General features: G+C 48.7%; 1 protein-coding gene across 1 annotated transcript in view; it reads left to right on the top strand.

Moving 5' to 3' along the window:
• Positions 1-7,607, top strand: part of SLC7A5 (solute carrier family 7 member 5) — a 40,110-nt gene extending 32,503 nt beyond the window's left edge. The window contains exon 10 of the mRNA XM_068411051.1: positions 1,465-7,607. Within this exon, the coding sequence (XP_068267152.1) occupies positions 1,465-1,517 (53 nt within the window). The 3' untranslated portion in view covers positions 1,518-7,607. The remainder of the gene's footprint in view (positions 1-1,464) is intronic.
• Positions 7,608-19,994: the final 12,387 nt, after the last annotated feature.

The raw sequence follows: 19,994 nt of genomic DNA, 5'->3' as shown, positions 1-19,994 counted from the left end.
GCTCTCTTTGTGTAGCAGAGGCTTCCAATGTCTTGGCTCTGATCAGTTCTTCAATGGTAACAAGTTTTAACCTGATGATTACCTTATCTGCCAAGCACCCAAAATGCACCCTGACTTGTGATAATCACAAAGTTTGGGCCAAAGACCATGGATTTTATCTTGGCAAACAGGTTGTCGTTATGCAGCGGAGTGTAATTTGCTGAGCGTGTTGCTGCCTTTCTTCTGCCCGCTGTAAGCGCGCAGGGTCAAGCCTTTTGTCAACAGAGGATCTCTTTCTAGTGGTGTAGGAAGGGAAAAGAAGTAACAGCATAACAGTCTGAGCACAGCTGGCCTCACTTGGACTGCTGAAGGTTCGGAATTGGTGCCAGCCCAGCGCTTAGCCAGCGCTAACATTTCTGAGCCAGTCAGAGCTCTCCTTGGCATCAAAATGTGGCAGCAGAGCAGAGGGAGGGGAAAACCCCCTGGATATTTGCTCTGACGGGGTTTATTTTTAAGGTATCTTCGTATAAGGTTTTCCAAGAGCTGACACTGCACCACGGTGTGTTTTGAAGGGATGGAGAGGCCACGCTTGGCACATGCAACCTCTGTCTGAACAACTGGATCGGGAAAGTCAGTCCGTGTTGTCCAAGGAGCTAAACTCTACCATCTGCCTCCCTGCTCTCACAACAGGCTGACCTAGAAAAGCAGACAAGTAGAAATGCCCAGCCTTAGCTGGATGCTTTTTATGAAGAAGAAAATGCTTTCAACAGTGCTTAGCACTTGTTATTCTTTTTTTCCCCTCTCTCTCTCTTACACACACACTCAATTTTTTATTCTGAGTATTAGGCTCAGTTCCTAGAAAAGCCATTTTTGCAGTGCCTGGGTGACAAATGACCACATTAATTGTTTTCCACCACCAAAGGCTTGTAAGGAGAATATAGAAAATATTCTGGGAACACAGAATGATAATCCTGCAAATGTCCAGTTAGAAACATATGAACTTTAAACACGTGTATATTCATATATTGCAGATAATTTGATCACCTCCAACTGATCTGAGTTTGACTTTGTGTGTATTTAGAGTTAGTGTTAGCTTTACCTGTCAGGACTATCCAGTGGTCTCCAAACACTCCGTGAAGCAGCAGAAAGCACAGGTGTGGTTGGATACCAGCCACCAAAACTAAGGGGAGGAAAAATGAAGTTGCTTCAGTTTAGCACCTTTCTTGTGCAAACTTGCATCTGAAGTGCTTCACCTGCTCCGTGCAAGGCAGTGGACTCTGCCCTGTGTCCAGTATGCTGAGCTGGTTTTGTCCTGGGTACTCGAGCCCTTAAAGCCCTTTGTATTTGGACCAGTCTTGCTCAGAACCACGGTGGGGAGGCAAGTGGGTCAGCCCTTTTGAGGCAGAGTATCATGAACCAAGACCGAGATACATATTGGGCCCCTGCGTGCAATCTCTGACCTGTACTTTGCTTTCTTCCCCATAGTCTCCGCAACAGTCCTGTGCCAGAAACTGTTGGAAGTGGTTCCACAAGAATGATAAGAGGAAAAGCAGAGACACTGAGCTCGAGGAAACGCACAATATTATTTTCAGACGACACAAGGAGAAAACGCTTCTGATCCCTCGTAAACGAAACCTCGGCACTGGAGCACCCCGTCGGAGCCGCGTCGTGTCTGACACCATGCCCCTGGCTCTGCCTTGCCTCCTCCAGCCCCTCCGTCGCCACCCTTTAGCCCTGCAGATGAGCAACCTTGAGATGAGAAGTTCTTGGTACAAACGTGGGCCAGGAGGAGGAATTCCTGCTGGCAGCTTCGAAGGGGTCCTGCGAGTGCGATCAGCATCTGTGTGTGTGTGAGTGTGAGATACTGGGGGCTGTACTTCAGTTCTGTGTAGGCTGACTTGGTTTGGGTCTGGGATCCCCCAGATGACAGCAGATCTGCTCATGAGCCTGGTTTGAGTGTTGCCAGCTGTACAAACGTGCCTGTGTCTGGGGCTGGGACTGTCACAGAGCCGCAGGGTGGTCCTGAGCCTGGCCCACCTTACCTCATCAAGGGGAGGTCGTTGGCTGATGTTGGCTCACACGCTCCCACACACACAAACTCACACCAAAATATGTGCTGCTGGATGCTTTGGACTCTGTCCACTGGCAGTGACTTAGGTGAGACAAGGCAGAGCAGAATTAGTGTCAGAGAAATGGTGTGGGGAGGCCTCATCTGACTTCCACTGCGTTCCTGACTAGAGCACTCGGTGTCCCCTGCCACCGTCTGGCTTTTAACTCTCAGATCCCAGCCATCTCCCTGCTACTGAGCCAGTCCTCCGGGATGCTCTTCACCAGAATGCCCATCCCGTGGCCCTGTGAACTAGCACTGGGGCAGGTGCAGGCCTGAGGGTGGAGTTCCTCCTGAGAAACCCAGGGAACTGCAATTTACAGGTGGCCAAGTCCTTGGCTTGCTCACTCATGTTTTTCTGTAGACAGGCTACCATCCAGCATGGGATGAGCAACGTCGTGCTCTCCTAATGGCCCTGTTCATTGCCCGCGGTGTGATTCATGTTTGCCCCTAAACCATTTGCAAAGAAAAAATAACGGTGGGATTCTCTTGGTTGTTCCCTGGGGTCTGTTGGTGCGTCGCCTGTCGCCGTGCCCTTCATTGTGCTGGGTCTCTTCTAGAATGTGCAGTGGAGATGGGACCAACTGGGTCTGGGGGTATAGAAAGGGGCAGATGTCCCCGGATGGCTGGAGCCTGTCTTTAATCTTGGTCTGCTGTAGATGGTCTGTTTTGCTCTAAGAAGCAGGGACTGGGGGCCTGGTCCTCCTTCGTGTGAAACTGCAGCATCAGGTCTGGCTTGGTGAGATGCTCCTCCCGTTCAGGGAGCGGTCTTTGAGCATAAACCACGATCCACGTGTAAAATCTTGGTTTGCTGTTGTGGTTGGTGCAGTCCCATTCCCTGAGCCCACCCAAAATTGCTCTAGTTCCCGAGTAGTCAAAACTGTCCTCTTAGGAACCTGTTGCTTTATTTGGTCAAAAGCATCACCTTTTGGTCAAAAGCATCATCAGCAAAACTGCAGTCCTTGAACAATTTGCTCACAACGCCTCTGCCCTCCAGGTGATAAGTCAGTTGGAAATCAAAAGCATCTTGTCCTCACAAATGAGCTGCTTCAGTCTCTGTTACAGATCTTCTTTGGTCTTGTGCTTTGTGCAAATGGGTCGTTGAACTCCTTTTTCTCCACAATATTTTTGTAAACTAAGCTGTTTGGAAGCCAGGATGCTCCAAGAGCTAATGCTTTCTACTGGATTCTTCTCTTGGCATAGAGGTATTTTGGATGAGGAGGCATCAAGGACACCAATGGTACTAGCTCGTGCTTTGTCCTAGCAGGAGTGTGTGTTAGAGCAGGTGGCAGCTTTTGTTCAAGTTGTGTGTGACAATGACCGTGGCTACGCCAACAAGTACCTACGTGCAGCTCTTTGCTATTGCTTTACCAGCCACGTGTCTGCTTTGAAAGTGCAGGAGGAATAGGTGAGACAATCATCACGCTGAAAACCTTTGCTGTCAGGTTGCTTCTTCCGTGGCAGCACAGTGTAGAGATACCCAAGCCAGCTCCGGTGCCGCTTACACGTGTTAGTGTTGAGCTCTCCTGGAGCTCAGTTAACCTGTGGAGAGGTGCAGCTGGTTTGGGTGTATCTACAGTGCAGAAGAACCCAAAGTTTATGGCCAGTTCCTGGCTGTTCAGGGACCTACGTGCAATGAATTGGAGCATCTCAGATCCAGTGCCTGCGGAGAGGCATTTGCGTAAATAAGGCCGTGAACCATGAAACCTGAACTCAGTTTTTGGAATCCTCTTGCAGCTGAAGGCTGAGATGTTTTGGCAGGGTAGTGATGGGAAATCACTGCTTTTGCTGGATCTGTTTCATGGAAAGAGAACCTCAGTCTGTCACCTTCCCCTTGGTCTGCAGTTTTTTGGCTGTCATAGTCTCGGGGCCGGTTTCCTGCAGGGCCTGGGTTCAACGCAGGGGCTCGCAGTGCTAATATATACCAGCAGAATTACTTGTGGTGCAAAGGAAAGGGATTTTAACTCTCAGCCACCTCAATCCAATGTAAATTAGCACTCAAGTCCAAGCCACAGAGAGCTCAGAAACGGGTCCAAATCTCCAAAAGGCGTGGGGGTTGTGTGGTTTGGACACACCTTTAAATGACTTTCAGCAGTGATGAAGACCATCACTGCATGATATCCTTTTGGTGAACCTTTCACACTGGTTTTAAAGAGGAGATGTCACACTGAGAAATATTTTTTTATTAATTAACTGATCTTAGTTAAATCCTTAACTCGCTTGCTCTTTTTGAATTTTGATGATTTTTCACTTGCTGCTAAAGACCTTTCTCATGTACTAACCTGCTGGCTCTGGCATTGATACCATATGTTTTTGTGGTGATCTCGCCAGCGTCTCCATGGCGATAGAGGTATAGGAAGAAACTGAACCAAGTCCCAGCACAGAATGACAAAAATGTTGAAGTTGGTCAGCCACAAGCTCGCATCTCAAAGTTTACCTTTCAAAAACCTGATTTCTTTTATCCCTGATTCATTGACCCCGGTAGTTCCCCTCCATCGGAGCTTGGGGACACTGCTGTAAGAGGGTGGGTTAATTTTTCCTGGAGGCTAGGGAGATAATGAGTAAGGGGGTAAAACTGAATTTCATTTTATAAAGAAAACACAACTAAAATAATTTTCACTCCAATGGGTGAAGCTGCTGTTAGCAGCATCCGCTGTCCAGCACAACAGCGTGTAAGTCAGATTAGCGACCAAGAGTGTCTGCTGCCCTTGGGGGCTTGCCATGTTCAGCTGGATTTTTGTATGGAAAAAGAGAGAATATGGAAAAAGAGATAATATACCCCTGTGAAAGACCTCCTTGCTGCTTGTTTTCCTCAAATGTGGAATGAGATGTGTCACGGAGGGCGAGGGGAGCAGCAGAGACTTCACAGGAAATTCCTCCTCGTTCCCAGCACTGGATGTGGGATTTTTCTGTTGTTTCTCTGTTTGCTTGTGCTCTTCCGAGCCCGTGATCAGTCATGCCTGTTGCAACCCACCAAGGGAGATAAACCCTTCCTGCAAAGGACACATACAACCACAGTGACCGTGAGTTTGCTTTCCTAAACAGTAGCTACAGTTAAACGAGGTACCATGTGAATCTCTTTCATATGACAGTATTCTGTAAACACAGCTGGAATCACAGAACCATGGAATCATTTAGGCTGGAAAAGACCTTTAAGATCATCGAGTCCAACCGTGGAGCCGTGGCTGCGTGTTTCTGCAAGTGATGGCTGTGCTGCAGTAGTCCCTTGGTCCTTGTACTAAACCCTCCTTTCAATTATTGCTCCTCTTAGCTTGTTTTTAAGTATTTAGAGTCCCAGGCAGGCAGTTGTTAGGGGTGTTCATGGAATAGCATCCCTCAGGGATTGCTAAACAGTCGGGCAGGGGCGTGCAGGAGCTGGTGGCCAGGCACTTCCTTACCCATTGAGTTCCTCTTTCTAGATGAGAAACCTTCTTCCTGGCTGAGAGGGGAACCAGCCCTGCAAAATGCTCCTGGCCAAAAATGGGGGGGATTTAAGTAATGCTGGGTGAAATTTTTTTTATCTTCCTGCAGTATTTGCAGTGTTTTCCATCTCAGATGTCGTGTTCTGGTAAAACACGCTTTTGTTTTTAATGGCACCCTGTCTGGATACTGAGTTCAAAGGGACTCTGCCACTCTTGAACACACAGGCTCAGGCAGGGCAATAAATTGGGCTCCTCCGTGGGCTCCTCTGCTGTGGGTCTGCGTCGCAGCGGAGCTCTCCCCTGCGGCTGCAACTTCCCAGCCACGGAGAGATGTTTGTGGTGGCAGAGTCTTGGTCCAGCTGCGGGGAATCGCGGGGAAGGTTTCCTCTCAGTCTGGGAAGGTACCTGTGCCTTCAGCCGAGGCTACAGTGTTCTCGGGCTTTAATAAAAAATAAAAATTAAAAAAAAAAAGAGAAGGAAACAGCCAAATGTCATTACACAACACTCTGGCTGTTCAGGGCTATTCTTGTGGGACGCCAGCTTTTCCATCAACTGGTTGCACAACTCTGTTTCTAATGACATCAAAGGGGAAGGCGACGTTGGCCATTGAGAAAGGGCTGGAACAAAGGTTCCTACTGGAGCTGGAGAAAGGGCAGCCCAGTGGCGAGATGGCTCTGGTTCCCCCAGGGCTTGTGCTGAGGTTTGCCAGCCGGCGCCGCGACCTCGGCCGAGCCCCGCAGACTCAATGGCAGCCTTGTGCTGGCCCTGGGAGCCCCAGGAGCATCTCTGACCCTGGGAGCCCCATGAGCATCCCTGGCCAGCGCGGCTGGAGCTGGCGGTGCTTGGCTGCCGACCAGGGAGCACGGCAGCAATGGGAATCCGCTCCCGCGCCTCCGCCGGGGACCTTGCCCGTGTCAGGGCATCCCCCGAGACCTCAGTGTTGAGGGATGCTCAGGGGGCTCTCTGTCTCTGCTGGCTTCCTGAGGAGTTACAGCCGGCCAGCCTTACGCTGGTTTTGCCTGTACTTGAGAAGTTTCTTCCCAGTTTACACGGTCTGAACTGGAACTAGCAGCTGGGGCCAGGGGGGTGCGGGATGCTGCTGGGAGTCAGAGCCAAGTGCCGTTCAGCTGCACGTAGGAAATGTGGCTTGGATGAGGTCACCCCTAAGGAACCGATGTCCAGAGGATTATTTCTTTGCTTTTACCCCCCTGTTCCTTGCGTGAGAAGGGGTGTTGCTTCCTCCAGCTGTTGAAGTGTTAATGAGAAAAAAAAAAAAATATTTTTTTAAATATCGAATTAATTTTTAAATGGCCTAAAAGAGACTTTATATCTACACCTAAATTATTCCCGTTGGGTGACGTTCATCTCGGCGCAGGGGCTCTGCCAGCACTCAGATGCTCTCCCGCATCCCAGCCAGCGGGACGTGGTGCTGCGGGTCTGGCTGCTCCTGTGCTGGGATGAATTTCACACATAGGGATAAAATCCTGATTTGTTCAGAGGACAGAGGGAGGTCCGTGTCCCACCTACAGCCTTGCAGAGGAAGGATTTGAAGTGGTACCCAGACCTCGCGCTGTCCTGCAGAACAACAGGAGGGTGAAATTCACTTCTAGTGAATAATCTGACTTTTCAGAGATACCTTTCTTCTAAAGTTCATATTTTTGTTGGTTTTTTTTAAAAAAACGCAGAAAAAAAGATCTTAACAGATAAGATCTTTCTTTCTCATACAGAAGAAAAATCGAGATCTGATTTACAATTTTGTTATATTTGGTTGCTTTAAAAATATTTTACTAATTTAAATGTTGCTGTAGATGACATTCTATTTATTATAAGGGGTAAATATCTTTTAGTCTTAATACTTCTACAGTAAGCGCTGTCTATTTACAATGTTTGTGTTCCTGTCAACACAGCTATTCCACGGCTGACCGAGTGCTGGTCAGCCAATAGTAACTTAATCAAATTGCCTTGTAAAACAAGATGTCTCCTGCAATGTATTTTTTTTCTAGTATTTCTTGATTCTTTTATGTCTGTGGTTAACAAATCTGTTAAATGTTTGGGTTGTTCTGTGTTTTGGGTTGTTTTGTTTTGTTTTTTTAACAAAGAAAGCTGAATTACAACTCTCTTGTTGCTGGTCTTTGCCTCTCAAACTTTTTATTTTGCAGAAAGTTGCCTTGTGTATCCCACATCCCCCAGCACCTGAGCCCTCTTGCAGATGGGTGTAGGAGCATAGCTGAGCAATGACAGCATCCAGTCCTCTATCACCATCCTCCTTTTTAAATTCTAGTCACCGTTGCTGGTTTTGCATGTGTTAAAACTATGGGAAGGGTAAAGCTTTGGGCAAGAGGTGGGAGCAGAAGATGGATGTCCCAGTTCCCAGGGTGTAGCATCTGCGTGGTTATATGATGGAGATGCTGCTCGTGCTGCTGATAGAAGCTTGCAGCCAGAAGAAATGTCAAGCAGCAGGAAGGTATCAAACTTTATAAGGGGAAAGTGATCCTCTGCTGCAGTCCCTCTGCCGTAAGGGAAGGGAGGAGAGAAGAGAGGAGAAGGGAGAGGAGAGAAGAGAAGGGAGAGGAGAGGAGAAGAGAAGAGAAGAGAGAGAAGAGGAGAGGAGAGAGGAGAGAAGAGGAGAGAGGAGAGGAGAGGAGAGAAGAGGAGAGGAGAGAGGAGAGAAGAGGAGAGAGGAGAGGAGAGAAGAGGAGAGAAGAGAGGAGAGAAGAGAGGAGAGAAGAGAGGAGAGAAGAGAGGAGAGAAGAGAGGAGAGAAGAGAGGAGAGAAGAGAGAAGAGAGAAGTGAGGAGAGAAGAGAGGAGAGAAGAGAGGAGAGAAGAGAGGAGAGAAGAGAGGAGAGAAGAGAGGAGAGAAGAGAGGAGAGAAGAGAGGAGAGAAGAGAGGAGAGAAGAAGAGAGGAGAGAAGAAGAGGAGAGAAGAAGAGGAGAGGAGAGAAGAGGAGAGGAGAGAAGAGGAGAGGAGAGAAGAGGAGAGAAGAGGAGAGGAGAGAGGAGAAGGGAGAGGAGAGGAGAGAGGAGAAGGGAGAGGAGAGGAGAGGTGAGGAGAAGGGAGAGGAGAGGAGATTTCAGTTGGAAGGGACCTACAATGATCACCTCATCCAGTTCAAGCAGAGAGCTGCTCTGTCTGCGGGGGCCCTGGCTAGCGGGGAGAGAGGGGATGCTCAGGCGTACAGAGGGGTGTGGAGGTGTGAGGGTTGCTTGAAGATTTGCACTTTTGGGCGTGCAGATGGCGGAGCTCAGGCGTTTTCCTTCCTAAAGAAGATGATGGTGTTCAGGCTGTTCTGTTGACACACACACCCCCTGCAAGAGGAAGAAATGGGCATGAGATACTAATGGAGATTAGAAAGGCTGCGAAGAAAACCCAGTAGTAAAGTGAGACTTCAGTGATGTCTTCAGATGTTACACACAAATTTCATACTGAATTTGAGGTGCTACAGTCAACTGATGTCTCAAACGATGAGAGAATTCACAAGAAAAAGGCAATTCTTGATTTACTCTCGAGCATTGTGGTGGTTTCAGAAAGTAACAGTGGAAGAGAGAACTTGGAGTAATACATGCTCAAGCCCAACATCCTCATAAAACCAAAGCCCACTACCACAATAACATTTAACTTTAAATATATATATATATATAAAAGGAAGAAGTTAGAGGTGCAGAAATGAGAACGCAGTTATGAGGATAATGTGTACGACAAGGGGCACAGAGGCTCTCCAATACGGCATTAGAGACTCTTAGTGGAGGAATTAGAGTAATCTAAGAAAAACATCTCTAAAAGCCAGCATGGCTAAGCAGCAGAATAGCTTGTGCCACTAGTGATTTAAAAGAGCTCATTCAAAAAGTGACAGCTGTGGCCAAAGAAGGAAAACAGAGGAGAGAATAATCTCTGGTAAATTAAATATAAAACCTCAATAAACCAAGTCAGCAGTACATTCAGAAGCGGGACGCTGAGGGCCCGAGGAGGAGAAGGGCTGTGACGGCCGCAGGACGCCTGCCAGCGAGCCAGCGGGCCCCATGCTGTGCTGCAAAGCGCTTTGACACACAGATAAGGCAGTAGCACAGAAACAAAATGAGTTATTTGCATCTGTGTTTGCTACAGGCTTGCTTGGAGAAGTTCCCATGCTGGAGCCTTTCTTCACAGGGAGCGAGCCCAAGGAATTGCTGCCAGATAAAAGCATCGTGTTTCGGAGCACAGCTCCAGCTGTGGGATTCAGAGACCTTCAAGAGCTGCAAAGGGTCCCAGATCAGATTAAGTGCTACCAGCAGGCGTGTGCAACCCACTGCACAACACGGCAGCGATGCCCATGGTAGGGGAGGTGGCAAATGGGGTGCTGGTACAGGTAAAGGGTCCAGGAGTAGCCCAGACTGGTTGCAAGAAGCTGTTGTAGAGGATACAGTGAGCAGAGAGACGGAGAAGAGCATCCTGGGGAGAAACACGCAGCTTGCATACAGGGAGGTCAGTCCTCAGCAGGCCACCAAGCTTCCAGTGCCTCGTATCCTTGGGTTTTCAGCAGGCTGAGGTCTCACTGAGCTTCCCACGGCGTTTGAAAGAAGAAATTAATATTGGTAGTAATTGTTTGGGAGAGAGAAAACACTGTTAAAAGTAGTTAATAATGGAGGGAGGTGGTCTGCAGAGCTTGCCTATGGATCTTCTCTTGGTTCAGGACAGTTCAGCACACGGTCTGGAAAAGGAGATGGGCAGGGGTGGCAAAGTCTCCTGGGGAACGAGCATTTTTCAGGCTCATCAAATAAAAAGTTCATTGCAACAAGGGATCTCCTGACAGGGCAATAAAACTGCGGATGAGAAGAGTGTTAGGAATTGAGAACAAAAAAGAATAATTGCAGTGCTGCTGTGTCGTGTCACTCACTCCACATGCCTGTCCTGGGTGCTGAGCTGGTCCAGTCACCCACTGGGGCGGGGGGCTGCAGGAGGGGGAGTGGGAGAGGACTGGGACTTGCTGTCCCACACGCACTGGGCGAGCGCTGAGGCAGACGGCCCCAAACAAAGGGAGGAAGTGTTTTTTCACACACGGCAGCATTAATCATGCACTCAGTGTCAGGGGATGTTGTTGAGACAACTTTTACGTCTGCATAAAAGTTCAAAAAGAGCTCAGATAAAAGGGGTTTTTATTAACTGCAAGAGCCCTACTGCAGCCTCAGCCTCCAGGAGCATCGCCTTTGGGAGGCCGAGGCGGGAGGGACAAACCTGGGAAGGGATCAGACCCCATGTTTCATGAGTTTTCTCTGAAAGATCATACTGATGGCTGCTGGAGACGTGGTCCTTTGGCCGCGTGTTGACTCTTGGCTCCCCCCTACTTGTCCTTTCCTTTGGTGCCACTGTAGCAGCCGTGCATGAACATTGATCCATCAACAGTGGCAGCAGAAGCCCCGTGGTGGTAGAGGAAGCCCCGTGCTGGGCTTTGCCCGGGAAGGGCTCACTGCATGGGAGCCACATGGGGACCCAGCGCAGTCCCCAGCAGGACCACACTGTCTAGATGCATCTCCCCAGCTTCGGTCTCGTGGCTGCTGGTTGTTTGTCCCGACGGCTGGAGGTTGCAGTGGTGATGGGAGGGGTGAGGCGTGGGAACGCAGCCCTTCTGGAGAACACCCAGGCAGCGAGACTGGTGTTTTTCCACCCTTGAACAGAAAACATGACATTTTTCTCCCCAAACGCCGGAGCGCCTGTGTGTTTGAGCGGCGTGGAGAGAGGCACGGGGGTCTGCCACCAAAGAAGGGTGAGCCCTTGGAGCAGCAGGTAGGAATGCCTCTGCAAACTGGAGGCAAGCCCAGGAAAAAGCAATAAACCAGTTGTTTATTTGAAGATTTCTGCGAAAGATGAAAGGCACTAAATATGTTTGGGTTGGGAAGAAGCCAGTAAGGGTGTAGCATGACACGGGCTGGGAACTGCTTCAAGGCTGCAAACACAAATGAAAGCAAGAAGCTGACGAGGAATTGTGGATAGAACTAATAAAGGGATCTTCTGAGGCAGAGAAATTAATACACCAAAAATGAGATACAGGTATGAGGAAATTTAATAAAAGGAGCATTGATGTTGACAAACCTCCTTGCAGCAAAATACACCCAACAACAAAGTTGTCCCCTTAATATTGAAGCAATGGAAGTTCTGCTTGGAAGTTTTGGGGTTTTTTTAAAGGAGTAGCTAATATTTCACCTGTTGTACAAAAGCCATGAAATAAAGGTGTCTCTTCAGAACACGCTGGTCTGTCCTGCTTTTGCTGGAGACCTCTTTAAGGTGTCAGAGCTCAGCAGCACAGGATTTATAGAAGAGTGGGCGCTGTAGGTCTTTAACAAAAGTATGCCTCCAACCCCCCGATTACCAGACCTGGAAATATAACAGAAAGATTTTTACAGATACCTGTCAGGTTTTTCTCCCTGCATATTTACTGAATATGCAAGTTCTCTGCCTATCTCGGCCTGCCATCCACTCCACTGGGGACAGATGGCACAGGAGACATGGTGTGGTTGGGGGGAAACCTGGAAATCTGGGCTTTCCTACAGCCAACCACCATTGTGCCTGGCTGTGCCTCAGTTTCCCCACCTGTGAACAATCTTGCCCACCTCCTGAGAGCAGCTAAAAGGCACTACCTGAAGCAGGTGAGGCAATAAGTGCTGGAAATTCCCCTGGTCTTCATCCAAGCTGTGCAACACAGAAGAGAAATCCACATTTGAATCCCTACATGGAATTAGAGACCAGGGAAGTAAGAAAATTCAACTCCTCTTGCCTAAGCCTCTCTTTCCTAATATAACTAATGTCCTTCAGACGCTGTCCTTCTGGGGCCACCGTGCAAGGCACCTCGTGATCACATGAAGAGCTGTGCCAGCACCCTGTCCCTGAAAGTCAGCTTGCAGTCCAGGTTTGCTGGAGCAGAAAATGTACCTGTTGCCTAGTCTTGTTGTTCTCCCGGGATTCGGGGTAGCTGAACGCCCTCTCAGCACGATCCACTAACCGACTGTGTGCACCAGGAGCCGTGGCAGCGGTGTTGGCCGGCAAAGAGCCGAGTGGGAGCCCAGTTTGGATGGAGCTGGCAAGGCGCTGAGCAGGGGAAGGATGCAGGACAGACTGAGGGACAGTGCCTGAGACAATGGAAACAGGCAGGATAACGGATTATGTGAGAAGAATAATTATTTTTTGTATTAAGAGCTCTTTTCAACACCTTCTTTTGGAACAGATTCCCTGCCTCCCCTTTGCAGCCAGGGCAATAAGCACTGAGACGATCCAGCTCGAGGATCCTATCCTGCTCTCCCAGCTTCTCTGCTTGGGTTGTCATCACTTGTCACTGTGTCCTTCAGAGCTAGACCTCATCGCCAGCAGTGGCAGGGACATGCACAGGTTGCAAAGCAGCCTCGGTGGGTAGGGATGCATCTGTCCACGGCTGCCTCCGAGCAGAGCAGTAGAAGGTCTTTACATGTGCTCTGTCTACGCATTGTGCCAGGCTCTTTGCACAATTCAAAGCAGGCTTTGAGCAGGGTATCATCAAAGACCTCTCCAGACTTTGTAGAATGAGGTACTGTCTGTAACGGCACCAAGTTATGCATCTCGTAGCCTCCAGAGTAGTCAACAGTATTATTACAAAAATGAGTAATAAAAATAAAAGGCACAGAGCTTTGTGCTATAAGCAAATGCTAAGGCTGTGGCAATACGCCTGTACAAACCCTAAAAGCGTAACTATACGGTGGGAACACGAGTGTGTTCTCCACTTTGGACCAGTTTTCTGGCTGGTTTGGTCAACGTCTGCAGGAGCCTGGCTCCGGATTTCAGTGAGGTCATTTCTGCTCTAACTTGCCTGGGAAAATCATGGGCTCCCTCCTCTCCACATGCAGCTCCTCACCTTGTGTAACCGCTGCGTGCTGCAAGGGCGGGAGGGCTCGTCCCTCTTAGCCTTTGGCTTTGCAGAGCTCATAAATCAGGTCTGGGCATCTCAGGTATTTGGGAGGTTTTGTGGTGTAATGACCTGCATGGAGGTGCCGGTGCATGTTAATCAGAGAGCAGCGTTGCTGCGAAGACAACAGATCAGTTAAAGGAAAAAAAACAAAGCAACATCTGGGGGGCTGTGTCACCTCTGCCAGAAGGGCAGGTGGGGAAGCTCCTGATCAGTCGATAGGGACTAAAGCCCTGCAAGCCTCCGTGTGATAAATGATATGCAAATCACATTTGGACCTGCAAGGACTTGAAATGAGGTTGCTGCTGGCCCTGACTTTCAGTAAACAAAAGTCAGCAGACTAATTGCACATGGATAATAAAAACATCAGCACAGGTAATCTTTCTATATCGAGTCCTGAGAAAATCAAGCTGAACATTTTGGGGTTGCATCAACAGCAGTTGGGGAAGCAGTTGTGTGGCCATAGGGAGATCTGGCCAGGCAAAGACATGCGAGGAGGAGCTCCATTTGCAGACATTGCTGCAAGGACTGAAAAGGATGCCCAGACTTGGCAGTGCACCCTGCCCTGCCCCTCTGCCAGGCACTGGCAGCCGTGAAAGCTGCCTGCAAGTCACTGGGATGTGGGCACTGCTGGGGGACAGCCGGCTGGATCAGGGAAAAAGCCACCGTATGCCACAGGAGCCCAAAGGGGACATGCTTTGGTGACCATCAGCTGCCTGACGTGCTGGGCATTACCACCTTTTCACTCTTTCACTATTTCTATGAGGTTGTAGCGCAGTGGGAGTCGGCCTCTTCTCCCAGGCAACCAGCGATAGGACAAGAGGACACAGCCTCAAACTTCGCCAGGGGAGGGTCAGGTTGGACATTAGGAAGCATTTCTTCTCAGCAAGGGTCATTAGCCATTGGAAGGGGCTGCCCAGGGAGGTGGTGGAGTCACCATCTCTGGATGTGTTTAAGAAAAGCCTGGCCATGGTACTTAGTGCCCTGGTCTAGTTGCCATGGTGGTGTCAGGGCAATGGTTGGACTCGATGAGCCCAGAGGGCTCTTCCAACCTCATTGATTCTGTGATTCTGTGATTCTTGCAGGTTTGAAGTCAGCTGGTTGTTCAGATCTTTAAAAGATTTTCCAGAGTCCCGATGAACTGCTGGAATTGCAGGGCTGGGAACGCTCCCTCCAGGCTGAGCTCCCTCCTGTTAACTGCAGTCCCCTGACGCTGCTATTGCCGCCTGTCCGTCCGTCCCCAGCGTCGCTCCTGCTCAACGGTATCGAGCCATTTGCCAACATTGTGTTTGCATTAGGGAAAAAAAAAAAATCCAGACTGACAAAGTTGCTTGCTGGCTTTCCACAATGTAAAGAGTTTAAGCTCTCACATGACACGTTGGGTTGTGCAATTAGTGCCGAAATCAGCATTGGCTCTAGACAGCGTGATCACAGGGGGAGAGCAGGAACCTGAGAAAGCAGCCACATGGAAAGGCCTGGGCTGACGAGCTGCTAATTGGACAGTCCTTCCGCAGGTAGACAAAATAATTGCTTCAAAATAAAAATGCCAGTTCCTAGAAGCAAGCTATTTAAAGGTACAATAATCCCAGTGTAGATCAGACCCTCTGAGTAACCAAAAATTACTACTGCTGGTCACATTTTTTGTCTTTAGAAGGAACATTTGGGGATGGAAAAATCCTTTTGTTACTTGTTCATGTCTGTTCCTTCATATACCTCTGATATTTTCTAGCCTGGCATTACGTAGTTAGAAAGCCTAAAAGTCTCAAACCTCTCTTTTTTTTTTTAGTTTCCATGTTTAATTAAAATTAATACTTTAAATTAAAACATAGAAAACTTAAGCAAAAAGTCTTTTTTTTCTAGTGCGCCACGGAGCTTCTGAGCAGGTGCTACCACTGCTGAGAAAAGGTTAAAAAGCTTTTGTCTGTCTTATTAAACCAAATTTGAGAGAACCTCCTGCACCCAAGTCAAATGAGAGAAACTCAAAAATCTTGCAAAATATTCTCTGTGGGATTTTCTTTTAGCTATGTGGGCCAAATACCACCTGGATTTCTTCCCTGCCCTCAGCACAGTAAAATAAGCCTGTGAAACTACTTTTACACCCTCCTAATTCTGGCCATGGGCTTGCAGCCTCTTCAGTGTCTGATGCAAGACCCTACCGAGGGCTGTTGCATCAGAAGAAAACAGCAGGAGCTGTTTCGCAGCCTACGGGGTGGGAAAGCACCCACAGGGGCACAGCTCTGCCCCATCGTCCCCCCAAACTGGGGACTCGGCTTCCTTCCTCGCAGGAAAGGAGCCTTATACTCAACCCAGCAGCCACGAGGCTGCTCAGTGCAGAGCTGTAACGGCGTCTCAAAAATGGGTTGTTTTGCTACAGAACAAGATCCCCAGGAGAAACACAATTTACAGCAACTATCGGTGATTTAACCACCTGCTTGTTGTGGCCTGTCCTCCGCCTGTGTGCTGGGAAAAGGCTTCAGCCTGAGAGTTTTTGGATGCTGGAGCCAGCTCTGTCGATTCATGCAGGGGGTTAGGCGGGGAAGGCTGTTTTCATTTGATTTTCCTTGCCCTTATTAAATGAATTCCAGCCTTTTTGTGAAGCTGCACACCCTGCTTTGTGTGCCATGGGCTCCCAGGCACCAGTCCTGGTGCAAATCACAGTGGGGTGAGTGCCGCGTTGGTGTTTCGGGGCGGTTTGCTCCAAGCATCGATGTGAGTGCTGCAAGGGTTGACCTGCTGCATCCTCACCCCCTGAAACCCTGCTGGGATGGGGAGCTGCAAGTGGCAACCCACAGCAGCTGCATGTTCAAACCCACTTGGGGTCTGTGTTGGAAGGAAACCACAGACATGGGGAAACTCCTCTCCCACCCATCTCTGAGAAAATAGCATGGAGATGAAAGGGCAAAATTAATCTCAAGGCTGGTTGACTCCAGCTAAGTGTGATGGAAACAGGGCTTGGGAAGAGATGGGGAATTGGAGACAAAGGGGAAAATTGACCTGGAATGAAAAAGGAATCTTGATCCTGCATTAGATCAAAGAGCAAAAGGCACGTCAGGAAGAGCTTCCCTGCCGGGTACGTGGTTTGGTGGTGGGGCAGGCGGAGGAGCTGGCAACCCTCCTCGGTACAAATAACCCCAAAGGAGTGGCAGGAGGAATTGGGCCACAACCTTTCAGTTTGGATTGCAGTGCCTTGAAAAGTGAAGGGCTCTGGATACTGCTGCTCAAAGGCCAACCCAAACTCCCTGCACGGTTTGGGAGAAGTTCCCCATGTTTCTAGACCGACAGAGTTACCACCTGGAGCAAAAGGATTTTCCCCAACTGGGTTTGGTGAGGTTCCCCTCACACCCTCGGGCACAGGCAGTGCTTGGCTTGCTGCCTCTCCCCATCAAATAACCGCTGGCTTGTTCAAACCCTGCTGGCCTCCAGGTGCAGTGGATAAAGGTGAGGGATTTGGTAGGAATGAGGAACCCCAGCACCAGCCCTTCGCCAGGCAAGTCTGTGCCTGGGGAGAGCCGCCAGCCTCTCCTGGTAGCTGCTCTGCAGTTCAGAGGATCGCCAGATCGCTTTGCTGTGTATTTGTCTGACACGTCCCGATTCCCACTGATAAAAAGCTGCAATACAGCTCATGTGAGCTAACAGCTCTGTGCAGAAGAAATGACCTTCCTAACAGACCTCTCCGCCTGCTGTCCATGCCAGCGGTGTGGTACGGAAGGACTCTTTGCCCTGTGTGGGCTGCACAGCATCTTTATTTCATGATGTCTTGAAATATCCGTACTCTTTTTAGTGGGCTTCCAGTGCCACAAGCGAGCAGGAGGAGCCTGTCCACGAAGGCAGCAGAGGGGAATGGGCAGCTTCTGCAGCTGGCGTTGCACAAATACATCCCCTGTGTCCTGCTCTCCCTCTCCTGGCACCTGTCCTGGTTTCTCACTTTGCACTTGGAGAGCAGGGAAGAGCAATTGTATTAAATCAGAGCTGGCCCTTTGCATGGGAGTATAACCCACCACTCCCACTGGCTGGTGTGCAGACAGCCTGGGCAAGAGGAATAGCACCAGAATGGGCATCCTGCAGCCCACCAGACCCAGGCACTCAGCCATGATCCTGCTCCTTCCCTTATGTGGCTGGGTTGCTTCTCGCCTCGGTCCCGTAATGTGACAGTTTATCTTGTGGGAAAGCGTGAAGCTGGCCTGAGTGTCAACAGCCACCATAGAAACCCAGTTTACACTCCTGGTCCTTGCCAGACAGCACTGCAGAGCAAGCAGAAGATATCAGAGTAAATATTGGTTTTCCAATGGGACCTAATTCCCATCTGCTTCATCAGCAGAATGCATCATGTGTGGCGTGTCAGATTGTTCTTCACATGGTTATCTTAATAATAAAGCTGTGCTTTCCATTCAAACAGCACAGAAAAAAGCCCGCTGTGACATATCACCAAGATCTGGTTTTTGCCTTCCTGTGTGACTCTTTCTTTTCTAGGAAGAGAAACGACACCACAGGCCAGGAAACCAAGAATGTTATTTCCAAGAGAAGATAGTATATGTCACAATGCTAGAAAAACTGTTAACGGATATTATTTTCACTGGGATTGCAGCTTGAGGTTAAAATTAAACCTTTTCTTTAAAAAATGAGTCAGTGATAGATAGATATGGGATAATGACCTATTATATCATGTCTGTAAAAACACCCCGAAACATGTTCAGAAGTGGATGTGATGTCATCTTTTAAAAACTAAATCATAGTAATTGCTGGAGTATGAATCTATCAAAACAGTCAATGCAGGAGAACAGTATTGTGATAAGGTGGTGGGCTCTGTAGATGAAACACGGTCTTCTGCTGGAAGGGAAAAAGTAAGTTTTATCTACATTTCATGGTCCCTAAATTGCTAACCATCCCTAGAGTGTCCACCGAGTTTTTGGGGGTTCACAGGGAAGAGTGAGAAAGAGGCAACTTGATATAATTGCAACCATGGAGCACATCTCCCACGACTCCTGCTCCATGCACAGTTTCTCATACTCACCACAACCAACATGACCAAACCAAAGCACAGACCCCACTACAGCAGCTCCTTCTTTTAAAGGCTAATGCTTTAGGAGAACATTTCTGCTCACGAGAGTGGTTAATATACCCAAGTGTACCTTTTTAAGCCATTGAGAATGAACAAATATTTTATTTTCTTTTGCAAAACCACAAGGAATCTTGCCAGGGTCATCGTTTTCTGAGGGTAAATGTTTAGCATGATAAGGGATGTATGGAGCTATCTTTACTGAGGGGCTAAGAAAACCAGACTGAACTGGAGCAGGAGAACACACCAAATCCCTCCACAGTGCATTGCTCAGACTGGTAAAGCCTTGTCAAATCAAGGTGACAGCAGCAGGTACAGCAGTAAGTAGATAATCTGATCCCAATAGCTGTCACAGCACTACCAGGAAAAACAAACGCCAGTCAGTTGTGGAAAAACCTACTCACCCTTCAGGCCGGGGTCAGTGGCTTTTTGTGAAGATAAACCAGAATTAATTTCATCAATGTCACTTTTATCAGGGCTGAGGTAGGTAAAAATCAAACACTAAGGGTCAGTCCTTGTCCTTTACCTCCTCAGCTGTAAGAAATTGTAAAAGTTGGGCATGGGATAACAGTGAGAAACAACCCATGTCCACTCTGGCCACAAGGCAGGTTGACTCGGTCCAACCATCTTTGGCTGACATTGGCCTCACAGGGTCTTAGACATGTCTGTGGAAATCTCACAGCCACCCCAGACAGTCTCTTCTCATGTCTCACTAGCCTGGCAGTCAGTAAGTTTTCTGTAATGCCTAAATTAAGCATTTCTCTGCTAATATATAAGCCAGCCTCCTCACCCTACCTGCCATGAGATTACTACAACATCTCCCCCCTTGAGAGCAAGCTGAGTGAGCCACCGTGACCAGGTTGATGTGCTCCCTTACAAACTGACAGAGGAAAATTAGTGCTTGAGAGCACTTGCATGAGCGTTGCATCTAGCCTGGTGATTGCAACAAAAGCCAGGCAAGATACTGAACCCTGCTCTGCCACAACCTGCCTTCATATTACTGGGGATATCATTTGCCTCATGATGCTGGTGTTTCCTTCTCCGTTAAAGTAAAACACTCCTCTCCTTTAAAATATTCTGAGAACCTGTGATGAAGGGGTTTGTAACGGGAACTGAGTGTTGGCTAGGTGTTAATAGAGCACTGATTATTTTTAAGTGAACTTGTACCTGCCTACCGAGGGAAAACAGGACCAATAACCATACGCAGTGGCCAGTCCTTTGCACCCAAGGGAAAGCAGCACCTGCAAACCCACTGCACGCTCCGCTCTAGAGATCATGTATCATCTCCATAACCAAGCGTGGGCTGTTCAGGCACCCCACGGCAGAATAAGTCTCCCCAGGTGAAACAAATGTGCTTGGACTTGTTCTTAGGCAAGGAAAACCATCGGATTAATACTGAGTCCCCGCTGGAACCGCCTTGCTGTCACCTAATTCCTGAGGATTTACGAAGAGGGAGGCACCACCTGAATCAGTGAAAGCTGGAGGAACTGAAACACAGAGGATCTCTTCACCTAAACAACCTCCG

The sequence above is a fragment of the Nyctibius grandis genome, chromosome 12 (assembly GCF_013368605.1).
Source record: "Nyctibius grandis isolate bNycGra1 chromosome 12, bNycGra1.pri, whole genome shotgun sequence".
Classification (NCBI taxonomy): Eukaryota; Metazoa; Chordata; class Aves; order Nyctibiiformes; family Nyctibiidae; genus Nyctibius; species Nyctibius grandis.
Note: the sequence above shows the minus strand (reverse complement) of the source record. Positions and strands in the feature narration are given on the sequence as shown.